General features: G+C 49.7%; 1 protein-coding gene across 5 annotated transcripts in view; it reads left to right on the top strand.

The window, feature by feature from the left end:
* Positions 1–20,527, top strand: part of AAK1 (AP2 associated kinase 1) — a 78,213-nt gene that overhangs the window by 47,350 nt on the left and 10,336 nt on the right. The window contains exons 16-22 of one of the 5 annotated variants that reach the window (XM_032092268.1): positions 5–121; positions 1,809–1,904; positions 9,351–9,452; positions 10,464–10,565; positions 11,424–11,534; positions 14,308–14,412; positions 16,015–18,097. In XM_032092268.1, the coding sequence (XP_031948159.1) occupies positions 5–121; positions 1,809–1,904; positions 9,351–9,452; positions 10,464–10,565; positions 11,424–11,534; positions 14,308–14,412; positions 16,015–16,109 (728 nt within the window). In that variant the 3' untranslated portion in view covers positions 16,110–18,097. Of the gene's footprint in view, positions 1–4; positions 122–1,808; positions 1,905–9,350; positions 9,453–10,463; positions 10,566–11,423; positions 11,535–14,307; positions 14,413–16,014; positions 18,098–20,527 lie in introns of those variants that run through there. The other 4 variants (XM_032092269.1, XM_032092270.1, XM_032092266.1 and 1 more) reach the window with 4 other exon arrangements.

Raw genomic sequence — 20,527 nt, forward strand, 5'->3', positions numbered from 1 at the left:
CCAGGGAAAGCTCCAGAAAAGGCAGGCAGTTCCACAGAGAACTTGATCCCAGGTTTCCAGCCGGCTGCGCCCGCAGCCCAGGCGGATGCGTTTGGTGGCTCTTCCTTCACTGCTGGGCCAGGTGAGTGTGAACATGAACAACGTGGAATGGCAGCTCCTGGTCATAAACTCTTTGAAAGGGAGCGAAAACTGATACAAACTGAGCTGGGCCTTGGCACTGGGAGCTGCAGGGAGTAGGCTTGGCACTTCAGGAGAGGAGGTGTCTTGGGAAGGTACAAAGGATGCATTCCCTTGCCACAGTTGGGTGGCAGAGACCACGACACTGTGTGGAGGCAGAGGTGAGCGAGGAAACGGAGCCCCTTAAGTTCCCAAGGAAGCTTCTTAGTGTGTAGAAGTTCCACGGAGCTCATAACGAGGAGTAAATAAAACCTGATGTGTGCAGTGAGGGAACTGGCTTGGAGGTGTTGGTCAGACCTGCTGGTCTGTTTGGAGGAGCAGGGGAGCAGGGATAACGACGTCTCTGCTGCAGAGTGAGGACAGCAGGGATGAGTGAGCAGGGAAGGTCCTCGGAGGAGAGCACGGTTATTCTCATAACCGACGTGCTAAGTGATGAAGGCAATAAGCTCTGCACTGGCTGGGCTGTGTGGCTCCAGAGTCCTTGGCTGGTCTGAGGAGTTTCTCTGGAGAAGCCTCTGCCTGTGGGACCTTGTCTGGTGTCTCCTTTGGTCCTTGTGTCCCAAGGTTTTGCTGTGAGCAGCCCCTTCTGTGCCAGAACCCCTTAGCGAGTGCTGCTGCTCATTTCTAATCCTTCAGCATCAGTTCTCACTGAGTGCAGCACAGCCCTGCCAAGCACAGTGGTGGAAAGCTGCTTCCAGGAGCTCCAAATGCCAGGGATCCTCCTCCCCCTGCCTGCTGCAGTCGTTGTTGGTGACAAATGCACCTGGTTGATGCCTCCCCACAGAAGCAAAACAGCTGTTGGTGAGAGGAGTCTGGGAAGAGACTGAAGAATCCTTTGTGGGGCAAGGAGTGACAAATCCTTTTATGCTTATTTCTGTTTATAAAAGGAGATTTCGAGGAGCTTATAACAGAGCTTGGTATGTTGGTTCTTACCTGAGAATTAAGGAGTTGAAGTCCCCGATACAGGAGTGCTCCTGGGGAGCTGCTTTCTGAGTTTGTCCAGCTGTGAGCAGTTCATGGTGTTCCATCAGCCTTTGTGGATGATGTTGAGCAGCACCTTCTGCAAAGCCTGAGGAGCATCTGTGTGCCCTGGGCTCTCTGTGGTTGCTGCACCATGGTCAGTTCTTGCAGTGTCTGTCTTTAAAATGTGCCCCTTGACTTTCCAGTCCTGGCGTTTGGCACAGGAAGGTGTCTTGGAAATCTTGGTGCTGGGCTGGGCACTTCCAGCCCTTCTTTCTTTCCTCAGAGGCAGGAGCCTGTCCCAGTCTGGCTGGTGCAAGATGCTGCATCTTTCATTGCAGACACAGAGGCCCCACACGGGCTGTGTGTCCTTCGTGAGGCCTTTCACCTTTTGTGCTGCTGTGAAGGGAGATAACAGCTCTTCCCTGCCAGGGAATGTTCTGAGATCTGTGGGTTAAATTGTGTTGGAGAGCTACATGGTAACAGTAGTTTGGTTTTGTTTGTTTTTTTATTCTCTTTAGTAGCAGCGCACACTTGGTCAGAGTGTGCCTGTGTGTGGTTGTGTCAGGCTGGAGCTGGGGCTGTGCCTGTGCTGGGGTTTTGCTTTGTGCTTTCTCCTTTCCTCTTCTCTGTTCACTCTGCCTTTTCTTTCCTTTCCTCTTCTCTACCAGCTGAAAAAACGAAAGACATTCTGAGTTTGGACTCTAGCCCTCCTCTTCTGACTGTGCCTGATCCATTCATTCCTCTCCCGTTATCCGACACGCCAGGTAACCAGAGCTGAGGGCTGGAGGGGGGCAGAGTCTTGGGCTTTGTTTTGTCCTCTTAATCTCCTGGTTCTGTTTGTAGGCACACCTGAAATCCTGGGCACTGCCAGGCTCTGCTGAGCTCACTGGCAGCGGGGATGTGAGAGCTTGGTTTTCATGGTGGAGCCTGGGGTTATCTCATTGTTTCTAATGCCAAAAATGTTGGTGTCTTTAAAGAATTAGCATTCAAAGCCAAAAATTATTGGGAGGGCTGGAGCACCTCTCGTAGGAGGGAAAGCTGAGAGAGTTGGAGTTGTTCAACCCGGAGCAGAGAAGGCTCCAGGGAGAGCTCAGAGCCCCTTGCAGGGCCTAAAGGGGCTCCAGGAGAGCTGGAGAGGGACTGGGGACAAGGCATGGAGGGACAGGACACAGGGAATGGCTTCCACTGCCAGAGGGCAGGGCTGGATGGGATCTTGGGCAGGAATTGTTCCCTGTAGGGCGGTGAGGCCCTGGAATTTCCCAGAGCAGCTGTGGCTGCCCCTGGATCCCTGGAAGTGTCCCAGGCCAGGTTGGATGGGCTTGGAGCAGCCTGGGACAGCGGGAGGTGTCCCTGCCCATGGCAGGGGTGGCACTGGATGGGCTTTAATGTCCCTTCCAACTCAAACCATTCCAGGATTCTATGAGAAATAATCCCCAGGTAATTAATTACCTGTTCTGGCTTAAGCTGTTTTTAAATTGTCTCCAGCTTTGAAATTGTAGGTTTTATTATTGTTAATCTTTCTTTCCTTTAAGAGTCAGTGTTCCTTTGGCTTCCAAAGTCTGTTGCAAATTTGAGCATCTTGTGAAGCACAAGTTACATGTGACCTTTTCTGATTTGGCAAGAGTTTCTAGTGCAGTTGGTGCGATTTAATTTACTTTGCAGTGCTGCTTCTAAGCCCTTTCCTCTGTGCACATTTCTGAATGCAGCAGCCAACACTTTTTAGCACAAGATTATGTAAGTGCTTAGGAGCTTATTTGCAAATTGGTGGGATTTGGAAAATGGGAATGTTTTTATCTTGGAGCCTCTCAGCCCTCTGGTGAATGTGTGTGACAGGTCCCGTGTCAGGGAGCCCCAGAGCACCACTGCAGCTCCCATCCTTGTCCTGAGCCCAGGCTCTGGATCAGTGATGGTTTGGAAGACCCAAGCTTCAAAATGTACTGTGAAGATGGCATCTCTCCATGGAGAGTTGAGCAATTCAGGAAAAAAATAAACCTCTTTTTTTCCATAACTCTGTGGAACTTTCCTCCTTCTGGTGGATGCTCAAAGAGCCAAAGAAATGTGGTTTGGTCTAAAAGGAATTTTACCCATAAATGCAGTTTGAGAGTAGAAGCAGAACTTGGGAGTCTTTGTTCCCTGTGTGAGCACTGCCAGGAGCTGACCTGCCCAGCTCTACCTTGAAAACAACCCACAGAAGGCAGCTGACTGCATCTTCTCCTTCTTGCTCCCCCCCTAAATGCTACTGGAAGTGTTGGTTGTCCTGACTGAAGTCACCCAGGCCATTTATTTCCCCACCAGCATCCTCAGCTCGCAGTGGGACACCACGATGTTCCCCTTGTTGCATCTCCACAGAGCAGGACCAAGTGGAGCAGCAGTCGCAGCCTCAGCTGGGGGAGCTCTGGAATTCTTACTTGTAGAGGAACCCCTGTGGAGGAATTGTCAGCCCTGCCCTTAGGGCAGCTCATCAGAGCAGCAGAGGATGCAGGTTCTGTGGTGCCAGGTTGCTCCTCCTGCAGATCTGAGCCCACCTGGTCGTGGATCTCTGCAGGCAGGTGCTAAACCTGCTCTCCCTGCTGCCTGGGGTTCTGTTCAGTGCACTGGATCCCCATCCATGGGGACAGGACATGCAGGAGACCTGGCTTTGTTCACCTGAAGGTTCCTGCCAAGACATCTTTCACTTGTTTGTTCTTTTTAGAGTAAAACCTGAGGCCAGGAGCTCATGAATATTTTCAAGGACTAGGGCTACAGACCAATCCTTAGCTTTGAAACTAAGAGGGGTTGTCTGCTCATAAACTCAGCAGAAAAGATCAAACTTCTGGATTTTAACTCAGGTTTTCAGTCTGTGTGTGTCATCCAGCAATGTCATGTTTGTTCTGCTGTGTCTGTGTTGGGCTTGGCCCTGGGCTGTGCTGCCTGGCAGTTCAGAGGTGTTTGCAGGGGTCAGCAGAGCTGGGAGTGGCTCCAGGCTCCAGCACAGCACCTTGCCTTGGTTCTGTGCAGGAACAGCTGAATATTTGCTTTCTGTTTGGAATATTTTTATGCCTGAGAAGATAGGGAATCTCCTTGCTTTGAAAACATTTTACCTCTGTCTTTATCAGCTGGGAGAAGTGGAAGTGTGAGCCTGCACCCTGTGCCTACCGGGCAGGGTTGTTCAGGGAGGGTTTCAGTACCTGGGTGAGGTTTTATTGGGTGTTTGTCCTACAGAGCCAGTCCTGGGGGCTCTGCCCTCTAAAACTGCAGCAGCTGAGGGACTGCTAAAGCTCAGCTGCTTTTTCTGCTTAAGCCACAAACCTCCTCCATCTGGCACCTGAAGGTGCAGGTGGCATCACCTGAGTGTTGGTCAGAGGCCTTGGCCTCTCCCGCCTTGCAGAAGGGCAGATGTGGTCGGGTGGTTTTCAGTGTGTTCCTCCTCCTCCAGTGTGTAATGGCTGCAGTTCTTAATGGAATTGTAACTAGTGAGAGGAGCTGGCAAGAGGGATGTAAAAATATGGCAAAACATCTGTTAAAATAAGGGAGAATTAAATATTCATGCTGAAAACATATTTCCTTGTGTATGTACAGGGAAATGAGCCAAGTTCTTCTTAATGAGCTTATTTCAGGCTTCACCACTGACTAACCGTGGGGTGTTGGTCAGGGGAGCTCTGGCTGTGGGGTCACTGTGACTGATGTAGGAGGGTCTTTTATTTTTTTTTGGAACAAAATACTTGATGAGATGTTTTTAATCACCATAACTCTACTCCAGGTCCATAAATTCTGAGAAAATAACTGGGTGCCCAGCTATGTCTGGGTGTTTATAAAAACTGTCATAAACAACTGTATTTCTGCTGGGAGTTTATTTGCACCAAGATGACACATTGAGATAAAGTAATGACACATGCAAGTTAGGCATGCACAGCAGCTGTGAGTGTGCACTAATGATCTGAGTTTACTTCTTGAGTTGGGAAGATGGAAAAGGGCAACTACTCATGTAGGAGCTTGATGGATTTATTGCTGTATTGAGAGGACAAGATGTTGTTGTGATGATTTAAAGCAACAAAGCCAACAGGCCACGAGAATCCCAACGAAGTGAGTGTAAACAGCATCCAGTGTTCTTCTGCCTGGGCTTTGAGGTTGTTCTTAGGGGGGGGAAATTTATTATTTTACAAATATTTGAGATCTTGAACACGAAACTAAAATTGCTTGATTTTGATCTCTTAAGGAGCCACTGTTAAGTGTTGTCCTTTACCCTCCATGGTGTTCACAAAGTCCCGTGCATTCGAAGCATTCCATTTGCCTTTATTCCCCTTCCCTTTCTGCTCGTGCTGTGTAAGAACCCATCCCATTTCACAGCAACTTCATCAGGAGAAAATCCAGTGCCTTCCCTGGACTAGTCCACGTGCTCTGTTGCTGAATACCATGCAGGGCCTCCTTTAATCTGTTAGTACTTGGTCAGTCAATAGGCAGAAACCCTCCCCAGGGACAAATCTCTGCCCACGCTGGTGATTCCCTCCTGCCTGCAGCCCCGCTGACCTGGCAGGATTTTCACAGCCGTGTCTCTCTTCCCAGCTGGCCCCCGAAGGAAAGGACTCTGCTGTGTGCTCTCTTGAGCTGTCTGTGCTGTCCCAGGGCAGCCCTGCAGTGAGTACCAGCCCCGTGTGTGGTGCTGCTGCTGCCCCTCCTGCCTCGGGCATGTGCATCGTGTCCTCACCTTGGCACAGAGCTCTGCCCTCTGCTCCCTTGTTAACGTGCAAGTTTCTCAGGAGTCCTTGTTCCTTCTAATAGTCTGCTCTAACCCAAAGCCCCTTTGCCTCCCTCATCTCTTGATTGATATTTTGTCCTAACTCTGGTGTTTCTTGCTGCGTATTCTTTGTGGCTGAAGGGGTGTGTGGCCAACAATAAAAGCAGCATGGCAACAGAGAGTCTCTGGCAGTGGTGGCTGCAGATGCAGAGTCTGTGCAAACTGACTGACTGTAAACTCCATCAGGTTTGTGCATGCGTTAGAAAAGGGATCTGAAAACAAAGGTCAGCACTTTCTCACTGGATTGTCCAAAGCTGTGCTTCTCAGCCAGTGCATGGGGTTTGGCCTGTTTGCTTGTCCCAAGATACGAATCCAGAGTTAATTCAATGGCTTCACTTCCTTCTTATGTTGGTGCAAATCAGAGGAAAGGCTCTTGCTTTCATTCCTGGAGGAAGTGATTTGGTTTTCCAGTCTCTGAAACCACCAGCATCAGCCTCTTGGGGATGCTCCAAGACCCATCAGCTGTAGGCTCTTGCTCTGCTTTTTCTGCAGCTGTTTTTCTTACTCTGACAGGAAACAATCAGTAATTTCTTACTGTGAGGAACAGGGAACTTAACAAATGTTTCCCATTCTTCCTTGAAGGCTGCAGTGTGTGGCTGGGCTTTACCTCAGGAAGGGGCTCATTCTAGAGCACTTTTTAATCCCCCTCTGTGCTTTTAAGCTTAGACACCTTCTAAAAGCTTGCCATGGTCGTCCCTGACTGCTGCACAGCCCCAGCAAACCTGCTCTGGCAGGGCTGAAATGGGGCAAAGCAGAAGATGAAATACCAGTGGTCAGCTCATCCTGAACTGGGTCAGATTTACTTCCCTGTGGCTGGAAAGCATCTGGCAGGTTTTCCATAGGCTGACGGAGGAAAAGGATGTCCCCAAGAGGCAGCTTCAAGTGGGAGCACAGTGATTGGTTAAAGCATGCATTTCCCAGCTGGAGTTGATGAAAGCCCACCCTGAGAGCCCTCAGGAGCTGTATGAGGCCAAATACCTCTGTAATGGGTTACCTTTTCCTGACCTTGTTTATCCTGGGGCTTGTTCATATGTCTGCATAGGAACGACCTGGGTTTGTCTATTGGATTTATTGTTTATTGGAGGCGTTTTATCTCCTTCCCCTTTCGTCCTGATACCTTCTTGTTTTTGTTGAACTCCTCAGCTTCCTGAAAAAGGATAAAAGTTCCTTTAAATCATGCACTGAGGGATGCAGTGGCTGCCTGCAACAGCACTGGCAGATCAGCACCAGCAATGAAGGAGGCAGGAAAGGAGATCTCGTTAGACAAGAAACAAAATCAGACAGAGAACCACTGACAGCCTAAAACTTTGCATAAAACCAGCCGGGCCCTGGGACAGGAGGGAAAATAAACATGTGGGGAGAATACCATGTTTGTTCTCAGAATCTGTGTGGTCAAAAACATGGTTGAGCGCAATAGGCAGCTCTGGGAGCTGTCCGGGGCAGTTCCAGTGTGTTACAGGGAAAATCTGCACTACTGCAACAGGAGCAAAGGTAAGAGAGGAGGACTGGCACCCCTGGAAGGGGGATCTAACAGGAATGATTGCTGGGTGTGTGGGTTTGAAGCTGCAGGTTGGGTGCAGGTGCCCTGGGAGGAGCTGGGCACTGGCAGGCCCTTGGGAGGAGTCTGCCTGGATGGAGCATGTTCCCTGTCTGCTTGTCCCCACAGCTCTCGGGCTGTTTGCCCAACACACCATAACCACTTCCATCCTCCTTAGCCCCCCCCGGCAGCATTAACACCTCCTTGTGCCAAGCCCCTGCTCCCAGCCTGTCCCTTCTGCCCCTCTCTGTGCCACAGAAGCCAGGGATGGCACCTGGATGCAAATCCAGCCTCTAAAATGGGGTGTTCTTACAGGTGGGAAGGGTTCATTTATATTAAGGCTGCTGTTTCCATCACATTTTTCCTTTCAGCTGACCTTTTTCACACCTGTAATGATATAACAGGTGCCTCTTGGGCTGATTTTTAGGTTTCCTTCCCCTCCTGGTTGCTTCAGTATGATGTTGGCTTTGTTGTGGGGAGTAGAATTTTTCCTGCTTTGAATGAGCAGTTCCAAAGCCAGTAGACTATTTTATTATTTATATAGAACAATAAAAAGGGTGGATATTATTCCCACATACGTACCAGTGTAACTTAAACTTTTCTTGGGCGTTCTCAGCATGGAAAGTCTTACACAGCAGGATTCCTGTGCTTTTGTGCAGTTGTGAGCAGGGTTTCTTTGGATAATAAATAACAACACCAATCTTTGAACTCAAAAATTAAAATATAGGTGTAACAGTTTGGTAACATTCTAATGTTAGATTATAAATGGAGTAATTTCAACGAGTTGAAGTGGCAAGATTTGTCCATGTGGAGCAAATTTTATCAGAGCTGTTTTGCTGCAGGTGATTCCTTCTAGTAAAGCCTGAAATTGTTCTTTACCTTCTTGTTCTGGGAAGCAACCCTTGTGAAAGCTAAATAATTAATCTCATTACTGCAGACCTGGTTATGACTGGGAAATCACTCATCCAACCAGATGAATAATTGAGATTAACTTCTTGCCCAGGCTCTCTGAGTGTCTGTGTGAGGGATGACAGGAACCTCAGGAGCTGTGCTGCTGAGAGTGACACGTGTGATTGGAAACCTGGTGGTGAAAGAATTGCTTGGTGCCTGGGCAGCTGCGTGACCCAGGGCAGGCCCTGCTGCAGGGGCTCCGTGTCTGGTTCTGCTGCAGCTCCTCAGGGCTGTGTTCCCTCCTCAGGCTGAGCTGGCCCCGAGGCTCTCCTGGGTCTCCTCATTACACAAACACTAACAAAGATTCCCACCACAGGAAGGGGAGGGAGGGGAAAATTATTTCTTAAATGTGGGGTTCAGCAGGTCGCGTTAAACTTACGGGTGGCAGTGCCAGAGCCGTGGGCTGTTCTACAGTGGCTCCTTGGGGAGAGGAGCCCATGGTGGGTGAGGATGTCCTCACCTCTCTTAGGAGGCCGTGGCCCTCTGATGCCTCTGAGTGATATTGAGGGACAAACTTCATAACAGGGCCTGGTGGGATAGGACAAGGGATGATGGTGTTAAACTGAAGGAGGGTGGATTTTAGATTAAAGAGAGAATTTTTTTACAGTGAGAGGGGTGAGGCCCTGGCACAGGGTGCCCAGAGAAGCTGTGGCTGCCCCTGGATCCCTGGAAGTGTCCCAGGCCAGGCTGGACGTGGCTTGGAGCAGCCTGGGACAGTGGGAGGTGTCCCTGCCCATGGCAGGGGTGGATGGGCTTTAAAAGGTCTTTGCAGCCCAGGCCACTCAGGGTTCTGTGCTGGAGCTGTTTGCACTCCCCTGGTGCAGATGCTCCTGTGGGCTCACACACCGCACAGCGAGCCGTGAACTCAGCACCTCATTAATGTTGTCTTTTTCTTTCTTTGCTTTTTCTCTCTGTTGCCTGCCTTCCTCCTCTTCCCGCTTGCCCCAGAAAAACTGATTGAGGGACTCAAATCTCCCGAGCCTGCGCTCCTGCTCCCCGACCTCCTGCCTGTCGCTGACCCCTTCGGTAGCACGTCAGACGCTGTCAATGGTAAAGCCCCCAGGCCCCGTCCCCTCTGTCACACGGCATGGCCTGCCCTGCATGGTCACTCCTGTGCACCCCTGGCTCCCAGAGCAGCCCCTGATGCTGGGGGGACAACGTGAGGGAGGTAATGGGTCGTGCTGAGACAGATGTGCCTTTTCTCCGTGAGATGGGCACTGAGCAGTGAGGATTTTGGTCTGCACCTGAACTCAGGTGCACTGACTGGGCAGTGACATGGCACAGCTGTGCCTTGGGTGGTGTTCTCGACATAGAAGAAAGTTAATTCCTGATTGAAGAAGAACATGGCAAAAATACCTTCATTTCTGGTCAAGATTTTGTGTTTAACCATGGCCCAGGCACTGAGCTGGTCTGTCTCCATGGGCCCTCAGCAGGATGAGGAGGAAGGACAGCATTCCCTGGACCTGGGGAGTGCTGGGGGTAAACATGCTAGGCTGCTGTGAGCCTGGATGCAGCAGGTCCCAGGCAGGGTCAGGATTTTGGAGTGCTGCAGAACCGTGTTTTAATGCACTTGCCAGGGGCACTGAAGACAGGCGCTGCAGGCTGCAGGTTGTTGCCATCAGCTGCTCATATGGGCCGGGGTCCCATGACCAGCTGGGTGTGACCTGTGGCTCTGACTCACTGTAAAACAACTTCTACTTCTGCAGTTTTTGGCAGTTGTCTGAATTTTAATGATCATTTACTCTGAGTGCAAGGGGACTCCAATGGTCACTGTTCTCCTTTTGCTGGACAAGGATCTTGTGGATATTTTCTTCCTGTTCAGCTGCAGGGCAGGTGTTAGTAACCCTGCTGTTCCACCCTCTGGGTATTTCAAATTGGGCTTGTACAAATTAAAATAAATAAATAAAGCCAACTGAAAGCTGAAACCAAACAAACCCTTGAGCTGACACATACTACAGGGTCACTAAAGGATTCAGACAACTCCTGCCTCAGTTCCTTCTTTTGCTTTTCCTTGCAAACTGACCTCTGGCTTCTCCTCTGCTGTTCTGCCCCTGTGGAAAGGAAAACCTGACGTAGCTGTGGAGAGCCTCATCCCAGGGCTCGAGGCCCCGCTGCCGCAGCGCCTCGTGTCCCAGAGCGAGTCGGTGGCCTCCAACAGAACAGGTTGGTGAGGCAGGAGGGGGCTGGGGGGGCTCTGAGGACCAGAAAGCTCTGGCTGCTTCCACAGGGGCTGCTCTTCCCACTGCTGGGACCTGGGGCCTTGCTCAGAGAGTGCTGTGTGATTCCCCTTCTCCTTGTGAGGAATGGAGAAGGTTCTTTCCCCAGAGGGTGCTGGGCACTGCCCAGGCTCCCCAGGGAATGAATGGGCACGGCCCTGAGGCTGCCAGAGCTCCAGGAGCATTTGGACAGCGCTGCCAGGGATGCCCAGGGTGGGACTTTGGGGTGTCTGTGCAGGGCCAGGAGCTGGGCTCTGATCCTTGTGGGTCCCTTCCCACTCAGGAGATTCTGTGATTCCGTGGTACAGTGTTCCTTGAGCCCACCATCACAGACCTGTGGATGCTGCTGCCTTGCTCCCATGAAGTGCTTTAGAACTCAAGAGCAGTCACTGATCTGTCCCATGGGGGCAAGAAGCAGCTCCTGGCCCTTTCTCATTGTGCAGCCTCGATTGGGCCACTGCCCACAGCAGATGGACTTGAGCTCTTCTCAGAGGTCTCTGGTGGGAGTGCACTGGGTTTGAAGCTCTTCCCTCTCTGCAGAGCTCCCACTTCAACCTGGCTCTGTGGGATTGCTTTGTCTGTTTAGCTTCAGAGAGACAGAGACCCTGCTGGAGGTGCTGGGACTCTCTGCCCTCCCTGAGAGCAGTGGAATCTCTTCCATGACAAGAAATGGCAGCATTTGTGCTGGCTTTGCACCAAAGCTGTGCTCGTACCCTGCGTGTGGGTGGAGGGGAATGTGGGAATGGGAGCTTAACACTGTTTGTGTCCTGTTCAATGCCACCCTGGGATGCTCACCTGGATCCAGACTCTCTCACTGGGGAAGACTCTCTGCTTGACTGTTCTCTGCTCTCTAACCCTGCTGCTGACCTCCTGGATGAGTTTGCTCCCGTAGCTTTTGCAGCTCAGCCTCACAAAGGTAAACTGGCCCTCTGCTCTCAGCCCTGGCCCTCCTGGCCCTGGCCTGCAGCTGACGTGAAGCTGCTCCTGGTTTACATAAACAGATGCTCTGACCTGTTCTGGTGTTTTATTGTCCCCAAGCCACTGTTTTGTTTTCTTCCCAAGCTGCTCAAACGTGGCATGTGCACTGAAGTACTAAGGGAGAAAAAAAATCAAATATTCAGCTTGACTGTAAAGACAGAGTTTGTCAGAAATGGTGTTGTTTTCCTTGCAGTGGGGATCCAGCAGAAGGGATCCAGCAGGCAGGAAGGGTGGGCTCTGTGCAGCCCTTCCTCAGTGAATGCATTCTGGGTTTGCTTTCTCCACGTGGGATTTGAGACCTGTGGTTTTTTCTGCATTATTAATTCCAGAAGGGAGCCTGACAATCATCTGTCACAAGCTTTTGGAACGAAAGGAATTTTTTTTTTTTTGGTTTGTTGGAGTTAGCATCCCAGGCAGATCAGCTCTTCCAGCCCTAGAGAACGTTGTCCTTCTCAGGAGAAGTTCTTGAGTCCAGCTGTAGTGTCACAGCAAACATGAATGAGAACCTAAGGGGGAAGGCCAGGACAACATCTGGGCTATTCATTGCCCTGAAAGAGAGGCCCAGAGCATCAGTGCTGATTCCTGGGTGCCCCTCAGAGCTGGGTTGTGCTTTGCTCACTTGCTGAGTATCCCTGTAGCAACAGAAATGCTCTGGCCATGGAGGAATTGCTGCAAAAACAGTCTGTGATCAATTTTTGCACTTGATGGCACTTCAGAATGAGTTTGTGTTTTCCATAGAGCTTTTGGGTTGCACAGGCAGTTGTTCTAATTGCTCAGTGCTGTAATACACTCCTGTGCCACTTTATTCTGCATTGAAGTGCATGTGGAGCAGTTCCTGCTCCGTCCTGGGACACAGCAAAGCCCAGATGTGGTGGGGTGGCTTAATGAGAAAATGAATTAACAGGCCCTGCATGGCTCTCCCAGGGCTGTCCCACTGTTCCTCTGGGATGGGAAAGGCTCATGTGTGATGAGGAAAGTGAGACTCTCTTAGCAGCAGGTGGGGGCAAGGTATTAAAATCTTCCAGAACTCATTTATGGCTTGTTTTCAAACCCTCATTTTTAGCTCGGGGTGTGGTTATTAACTGAACATCAGTCTCACTCTTAATTTTTTGCTTAGTTTATCTAGTCCTGTGATGGTGATGACATAAAACACCCCTGGGACAGGTGCTGCTGTCCCTGGGCGTCATCAGCCTGTGGAGCTGCAGTGGGACCAGGAGGGCTGGAAAAGCAGCTGTGCTCTGATCCTTTTATCAGTGGGATCTGGGCTCTGAGCGGGGACTGATCCTTCAGCCTTGCCACTGCATCCTTTCCTCGTCCTTCACCGGGCCCTTTGCTGGCCCTGGAATTCGTGCTGAGCCTTCAGGGTCCCTGAATTTGCCTTTGCTGAATTCAGCACCAAGCTCTGTGTGTGAGAGGGGGGGAGGATGTTTCTGCTTGGGGTGACACAAGTCACTGAGCCGAGTTCCAGAGCTTTGGAGGGCTTGTGCCCGGGTGGGGACATTGGCCAGCCTTGCCCTCTCCTCAGGGCTGTCCCCAGCTGGGCAGTGCTCCTGCAGCGGCCTCGGGAGCTGTGGGCAGCTGTGTGCAGAAATGCCATGGCCCTGGGTACTTGCAGGAGCTCCAGGGCTCTTGGGAAGAGGCACAGATAAATAACTCTGGGGACAGAGGGGTCCCGATGACAGTTCCTGTTAAGATGAATCTTTGTGTGTTTGACACTTTGCACTGCTCTCCTACAACATTTGGGGGTTGTTTTCCCTGGGTCTGATCCTCCAAAGCACAGAGTAGTTCCGGAGTGATTCCTGGCCTCATCTCGCCCCAAACCTGTGAAGATCTTGGCAGCTTTAGGTAGAAATCTCTTACTCCCAACAGGAGTCAGACAGGAATTCCAGGAAAACTGTTGGGTTGATGTGTCCTTGCTGGGCTCTCAGACTTCATACAGGAATTGAGGAGCAGATCTTGGAGGGTATTGGAGGTGTCTGAAGTGACAAGTGGTGATGCCCAGGGAGGGTGAGAGCCTCTGAAGATACCTGATGAGGTGGATAAATGATCTCATCTCTGGAGATGGTTGAAAGTGCCTCCCACCAAATGTTGAACTGCAGCTGATGTGGTTTGAAATCAATGGAATTATCTCCCAGAACTGCCCTAGAGGCCTTTAGAAAATCTCTCACAGCATCTGGGTACTCTTCAGGCAGGTAAACTCCTTGGAAACCTGACTTCATGTTGCCGTTCTTGTTTCATTGCTGCGGGTGAAAGCTTAGGGTTTTGTCTCATGTAGATGACTGGAATTTCTTCTGTGGTGTTTTTTTTTTTTTTCCCCCAGCCCTTTTCCTCTCCCTGTGCATGAGGGCTGGGAGCCAGAGAGCCAGACTGAGCTCTCACACCATGCTCATGACAAAGAACACCTTCAGTCCTTGGGCGCTTACCCCAGGCCTGTGCCACGGCTTCCAGCTGAGCCCTCAGACTGGCCAGGTTTTGTTCTGGGTCTTGTGGCTTGGCTTGCTTGGTTTGGTTTGATCCCTTCCACTTCTGTATTTAATTGGCTCTCTTCTTTCCTACCCCGACTTACCAACTTTATTTCACCTTTTAAATGAAACTCCTGCTTCTAAACGCTGTCTCTGAAAACATTAAGATGTTCTAACATTTCCTGGCAATTCTAACCAGCCTCTCTGCTGTCTTTGCTTCTTTACCCTTATTTCTCTTCTATGCTGCAGAAGATACTAACCTGATATCAGGCTTTGATGCTCCTGAGGGCTCTGAAAAAGTGACAGAAGATGAGTTTGACCCAATTCCAGTGTTGATATCCAAAAATTCACAAGGTAAGCCAGGATGTGAGAGTGAAAAAAGGAAGGAAAAAAGGCAAACAGTGAATACATAAATTGGTTTTGGGGCAGTGGTGCTGCAGGATATGTGACCAGTTCAAATCCTGAGCTGTAAGATACTGTCAGTGTGGTGTTTAGTGAGATGCCTTGGCCTTGGAATTCCTGTAGATTCTCTGCTTGGGAGATTTCCATGTCCAAAACCAGACATGCAATATTTGAGTTCCCATGGGGTGATTTCTCCCAGCCTGCCAGGAGAGCACAGACCCCTCAGTGGCTGAATGCAGTGAGAGCTGTGTCCTCCCACCTTCTTATTTACTGTCCAAGCCTTTGGTCTTTTAAGTGAGCTTGGCATGAGGCGCAAGAAAGGATGATAATGATGATAATCCTTTATAGCCTAAACTCTTGCTGGAAGTGAGGTTTTTTCACTTCTGGTTGGTGTCTTTCACAGGTGGGAACTGTGTGAGAGGTTTGGTCCCTGTCCCCACCTCCTCTGAGGAGCTCTGAGCAGGCAGAGTCTGTAGCACAGTGGCTGGAAAGCTGCTCATTTTCACCATTCTGGCACCAGATCCCCTTGATGAGATCCTTGCCAGCAGCCTCAGCCCCACGGGGGTTGTGAAGAACCAGCAGCACTGTTGGCTTAACAGCAACAGTTGTGCTGTGGTTTTTAGCTCTTCAGGGACAGCATCAAGCAGCATTTCACTCGTGGCCAGTGAAGGATCAGTGAAGTGGGTTCCCTCTCTGCAGTCACCCCATTGAAAGGATTTTTTGATGACAGCCTTTGATGTACTTGTGGAGGTTTAAAGACAAAGTCAGGACTTTTTTTGGTTTTTTGTGGTTTTTTTTAAAGCTTTTTTGCCTTTTTTTTTTTTTTTTTTTCAGTTTGGTCACAGAACCTTTTGGCTTCCCTAAGTCCCAGCTTTGGTCGCAGCAGGAATGTGCTGAGCCCCTGCTCTGCACTAGTCTTGGCTTTCAGAGGCTGACACTTGTTAGAAACAGTTCAGACATTACAAACTCTGCTCCTGCTGCAATCAGAGGAGGTTTCTCCCAAGGCTGGGCCAAGATAGGCCACCTTGAGTACAGAGGAGCTTCCTGGGAGGTTGGAACCAGATGGTCTTTAAGGTCCTTTCCAACCCAAACCATTCTGTGATTCTCTCCTCCAGTATCCAAGTCCCAGTTACAGAAAGTCCCACAGTAGCCCAAGCTCTCCTGGAAGCAGCTCAAAGCACCCAGAGGTGCTCCTAAAATAGCAACTAAATTTCAAGATTTAAAATTTTGACCTGTCCTTTCTGTAGGCTGTGGGAGCCCTTGAATTGTTTTAGAGATCCCTTAGTAAGGACAGGATTCTGCAGCCTGGATAAACTTTGTGGAAAGAACAGGTTTGTAGGGATTTGTTGGCTGCTGTGCTGGTTTGGTCTGGGGGGAGAGGGTGGAAGAGCGAGCAGGGGATTCATTGCTGTCATGGTACAAATAATGAGAAGAGCTTGAGCAAATTTTCTGTTTTGCTTTGACTTTTTTCTTTCTTTCTTGATCTTGAACTTCTGAAACTGTCGTGTGTGTGTGTCCTGTTCAATACTGAATTCCTATCTCTCACACTTTCAGGTGGGCATTCTAGAAACAACAGTGGAAGCTCTGAGTCCAGTCTTCCCAACATAGCCAGGTCTTTGCTGCTGGTGGATCAGCTCATAGACCTGTAGCAGTGACACAGTAGCAGACGCAGTTTCTGTAACGTACCCAAACCTCCGGTTTCGTTGCCAGAAGAGTTTCCTTCCGTTGTGCTTCTTTGGGGCTTTGCTTTGTTTTTTGGTTTTTTTTCTTAATTAAGAGAAAAGTCTGCCAACAGGAGACAGTCACCCACCTCTCTCCCTGTCTTCCCGTGCCCTGGGGCAGATTCTGGCTCAGTTCTCCAGGTAGCCTGTTCTCTCTAAAGCTGGTAAAGCCCTGGGGGGGTTCCCTCTGCACTGTCCCATGGTCGTGTCCAGGGGAGCACCGTGGGGAGCCCTCCTGTCCCTGCTCAGGGAGCTGTGGCTGCTCTGTGACCCTGCACCAGCCTCCTCCCCCCGGAGCAGGGCGTGAACAGCGCGTCCCAATCTTTGCTTGGTGCTTTTGGCTGTGGTTTTGGTTCTGTTCCCTTTCCCCAGGGCTGGGCAGGAGCAGGGGCCAGGTGACAGTGGTAGGGACATCCCTCAGCTGCAGGACACGGGGTGGGAGAGCTGGTGGCTCTGAATTGCTTCAGAGGAGGAGGAAGCCCCGAGTTCCTCTGGAGCAGTCCGGCCATACTCTGGTGATGGTGCACATGAAGAATTTTCCAGCTGCCCCCAGCTCGTGGTTTGCTGTAACAATCCTGCTGGGACAAACTGCACTTCCTGGGGGAGGGAAAACCAGAGAAAAGGAAAAATAGAGAAAAGAAAAAAGAAAAAACCAGATTGTTAAAGCTGCAGAAATGACCCTAAGTGAAACGTAACGAGGTTTTGAACCAAATCCATGTGAGTATGGTTGTGACTAGTGTTTCACTGACCTTTTTTTGGGTGAAAAGGGCGCTGTGGCAGCAGCAGATGTATTTTCTGTGACTTCTTTTCTGTGTTTGACTGGAAAAAAAGAAAATCCCCTCAGCTTACTGTAAATTGTGTATGAAACAAATTGTCCTACGGTTGTTTGTCTATTTTTAATCCTGGTTTTAGTCAAGCATCTGGTATCTGTTCTGGGTTCTCCATTTTCTCTCGTAACTGCTATAGTGCACCCCAGTTCAGTATGGAGCCATTGTTTCAGTAGACAAAGATTCCTGTGGGCCTTTCTCCACCCCAGTCTCTGTGAACACGCATGCACTTGGTTCAGGTGGTTTGAAATCAGTGCTGCTACAACTCGATGGGTTCTCCCTTTTCTTTCCCCCTTCACACGCTTGGTTTGTCGATAGCTGGATACGCTCAACTCGTTTTCCTTGGCTTATCATGAAGTCCGGAATTTCTATCTCGTATTTGAAAGCCCTCTCTGAGCAGAAGGACTCTTCCTCTGTAGTGGAATTCTCCCCAGCTTCCTGCTCCCTGTGTTTGTGTTTGTAGCTGTATTAGTAACAGTGCAGTTCCCACGTGCGAAAGTGCGAGCGACTGAATGTGTCTGTGCTGACCTCGCTGAGAAGGGAAGAACCCCAAGTTTGTGACTCCTCCTTTCCTCTCTCCATCTCCTCCCCACCCCAACACTTAGTTTAACAAATTCTGTACATAGAACTCCCATCGGTTGTGTCTCTACATTACCCTTCTTTTAAAACCTACACTTATTAATAAAAGTATTGCTTAAGTGTGTTGTATCATTACATGTGTATACTGCACTTTCCAAGAGAAGCTTTACATGAGAACTATGGAAATGACCTTAGTAAAATTGTGGATAGAACTTTATTATTTTTTTGTTTTATATTCCTAAAGCACAGGCAAGCTGGACTGGAAAACATGAAGACGCTATAGATAGAAAGTTATTGTATAGTCAGATACTGAGATTATATGAAAAGAGAATGGATTTTAAAAAGTAACCATCTACTGTATATTAGAAACAAAGATTTCTGTGAATTAAAGTACTTTTAAAGAATGTTTAAGATTTTAAATCTAATGGCGCTTGTTCAAGGGTTCTGGAAAAAATGACAAATGCACTGGGTTGTTAATAATGCTATTAAATAAGCAGATGTGAATGTTTATTTTATTGCTTTTTCAAGTAGCTGTTCACGGGTATGGGTGGAAATCCGATATTTTAGAGATGTCTGTTCTTAGACCTCCTCCATCAGAAAATATTCACCATGTGTTTGCAGAACGAATGGAAATGAGAGATGAGTGGAGATTGGGGATTCATTTTAAACTCTCCGAAACTGTGAGTGTCCCACAGGCTCTGGGTTAGTGTTGGTGCTGCTCAGAACTGAGGAGTTGGTTTGAAAGCTGCTGCTCTGAGGGCACAAACTGAACTTGACCCCGTGTCCTGTGGGACATGTTTGGTGCCTGGCATTCCCCTGAGGGCCTGAGAACGAGCCTGTTGTGGCTTGGTTGGAGCCTTGCCTGGAGCCAGGGGAGATGTTTCTGTCCCCTCTGAAGGGCTGTGGGGCCAGGAGGTGTTCAGTGACAAAAGCAGTCAGTGAAATCCCAGCAGGGCTGTTCTGCTCTGCCCATGAGCAGTGCCCTCGTGGTGGGATGGCACAGGGGGCTGGAGCTGGCAGTGGTGGCACTGACTGTTCTGGTGGATCTCCTGTCAGGGTACTGCAAACACAACCACAGCACATGGAGTAATTTCCCTTCAAGTCAGGGTTGTTCTTTGGGTGCAGGAACAAACTCTGGGTTTGGGTGGCAAAGGTTCAAAGGAGTAGTTGGAATTTTGATGTTGGTTCTCACTTACTCTGGGGGGCTCAGGTTGGGAAAGGCCCTGCCTTTGGAAACCTCCTTGTTCATCTTTAGGTGGGTGAGCACAAGTTCAATCAGCCACCTTGTTTCTGACAGTATCTGCTGTGTTGGGAGCATCTGTCCCAAAACAGAAGGTGCAGCTTCCTGGGTTTGGGCTGTCCACGTCTTCTCAGGATCCCTTGGGACTTCCTTGGCCAGGGCTTCAGGTTGCTGTACAACCTGCTGGGACAGTGGGTGGAGAATCTTGGCTTTGTGGCAGATCTGCATCTTCCTGCAGCCCACTCATCACAGGCCAGGGCAGCTTGAGCCAATCCGTGTGGAGCAAAGTTATTTTTAGAGGGAGCTTCTTGTAAAGGATGATGATGGTGTTCTTTGGCCTAAAAGCTTGCAGGGTACTGCCTCCAGTGGCTGTGCAAAACCACCTTATTTAAAAATTGATTAAAAAAAACCCCCAACATTATTGCAATGAAATTTTGGATGTGATTCAGGCAGAGTTCAGCAAGTTTTGGGGTACCTGAGCAAACATGAACTGTGGGGCACATGGGTCCCTGACTCCAGGGAGCGTCACTGGGCAGCCAGGGTGCTGCAGCAGCAGCTCAGGTGGGGGCATGTGGAAGTTATTTTCAGTCAAACTTTTGTACTTCAAGAACTCCCCTGGGAATCTGTTGGAGTTGGGGAGTAGCTGGTAGGGATGTGAGGGGATCATGGATGTGACATGGAATGCTCTGGTGAGTGGTGCTGATGGGCAGCTCAGTCACCAGCAGTCGGGGGAGCCCAATGTCTCAGTGCTGAGGTGTGGGCACTGCACTCTGAACTGCACCACTCCAGCAGGAAATGTAGGCTTGGGGGAAAAACATGAAGCAGAAGGGTTCCTCTGTAGTTATTTTTGTGTCCTGTGCTGTCCATTTCCACAGGGGCAGAAGCTGAGCTCTGGCTCCAGATCTCGCTGTGCTGTCCCTGCACGGCAAGGAGGGGCTGCTGGCTGGGTTCTGGAGCAGGGGGCCACCCCATGGAACTGCCCTTGTGATTTTCTTAGGGAGTCCCTGACTGTACCTTAAACAGGACTCGTGTAAGTGCTGGCTCGGGCACAGCACAGCTGAGGGGGAGCCAGAGGATGCTCTTGGTGTGCAGGGCTCAGACTGTTGATGAGCTGCTGGAATGTGGGGCGTGGGTTGGTGTGTTTAACTCCTGCCTGGTGCAAATGGCTGTACAAGTGTGCCAGAACTACAGCATTAAATTCCTTATCCTCTGGAACTGAAGGCCCTGGATCTGCCTCCAGGTCTCCCACTGTCAGTGGCTTTGAACAGAAACACTTAATTCTGCAAATTGTCCGATGCCCCAGGTGTCACTGACCTTTGGTGTGCTGTGGTACCTCCTTGCTGGCAGTGCTGTGTGGGGGTAGTTCTGTATTGTTGCTTAATGAGATTGCTTCTAGGAATTGGAATACAAGGAAAATCTCCACAGTGCAAGAATGAAGGCGTGTTAAGTCTTTTGACCCTTTTAAAATTCCAAACTAGTAATTCTGCACACTGGTAACTGTGCTATCTTTAGCTACCTGTTCCTGTGTGTTGAGTCCTGCCTGACTTTGGCTTGATGAAATCGGGAGAGTTTCCTGGTGAAAGAGTAGCTGTAGACTCCAGGAATTCCTCTGTCTCCCCTGACCTTTTTTTTTGGGTCTTCTCCAGAAGTGAGATCCTCACCATTCTGGTTACTGCTCTGTCTCCTGTAATAGGGAGTAA

The sequence above is a fragment of the Corvus moneduloides genome, chromosome 27 (genome assembly GCF_009650955.1).
Source record: "Corvus moneduloides isolate bCorMon1 chromosome 27, bCorMon1.pri, whole genome shotgun sequence".
NCBI classification, from domain to species: Eukaryota; Metazoa; Chordata; class Aves; order Passeriformes; family Corvidae; genus Corvus; species Corvus moneduloides.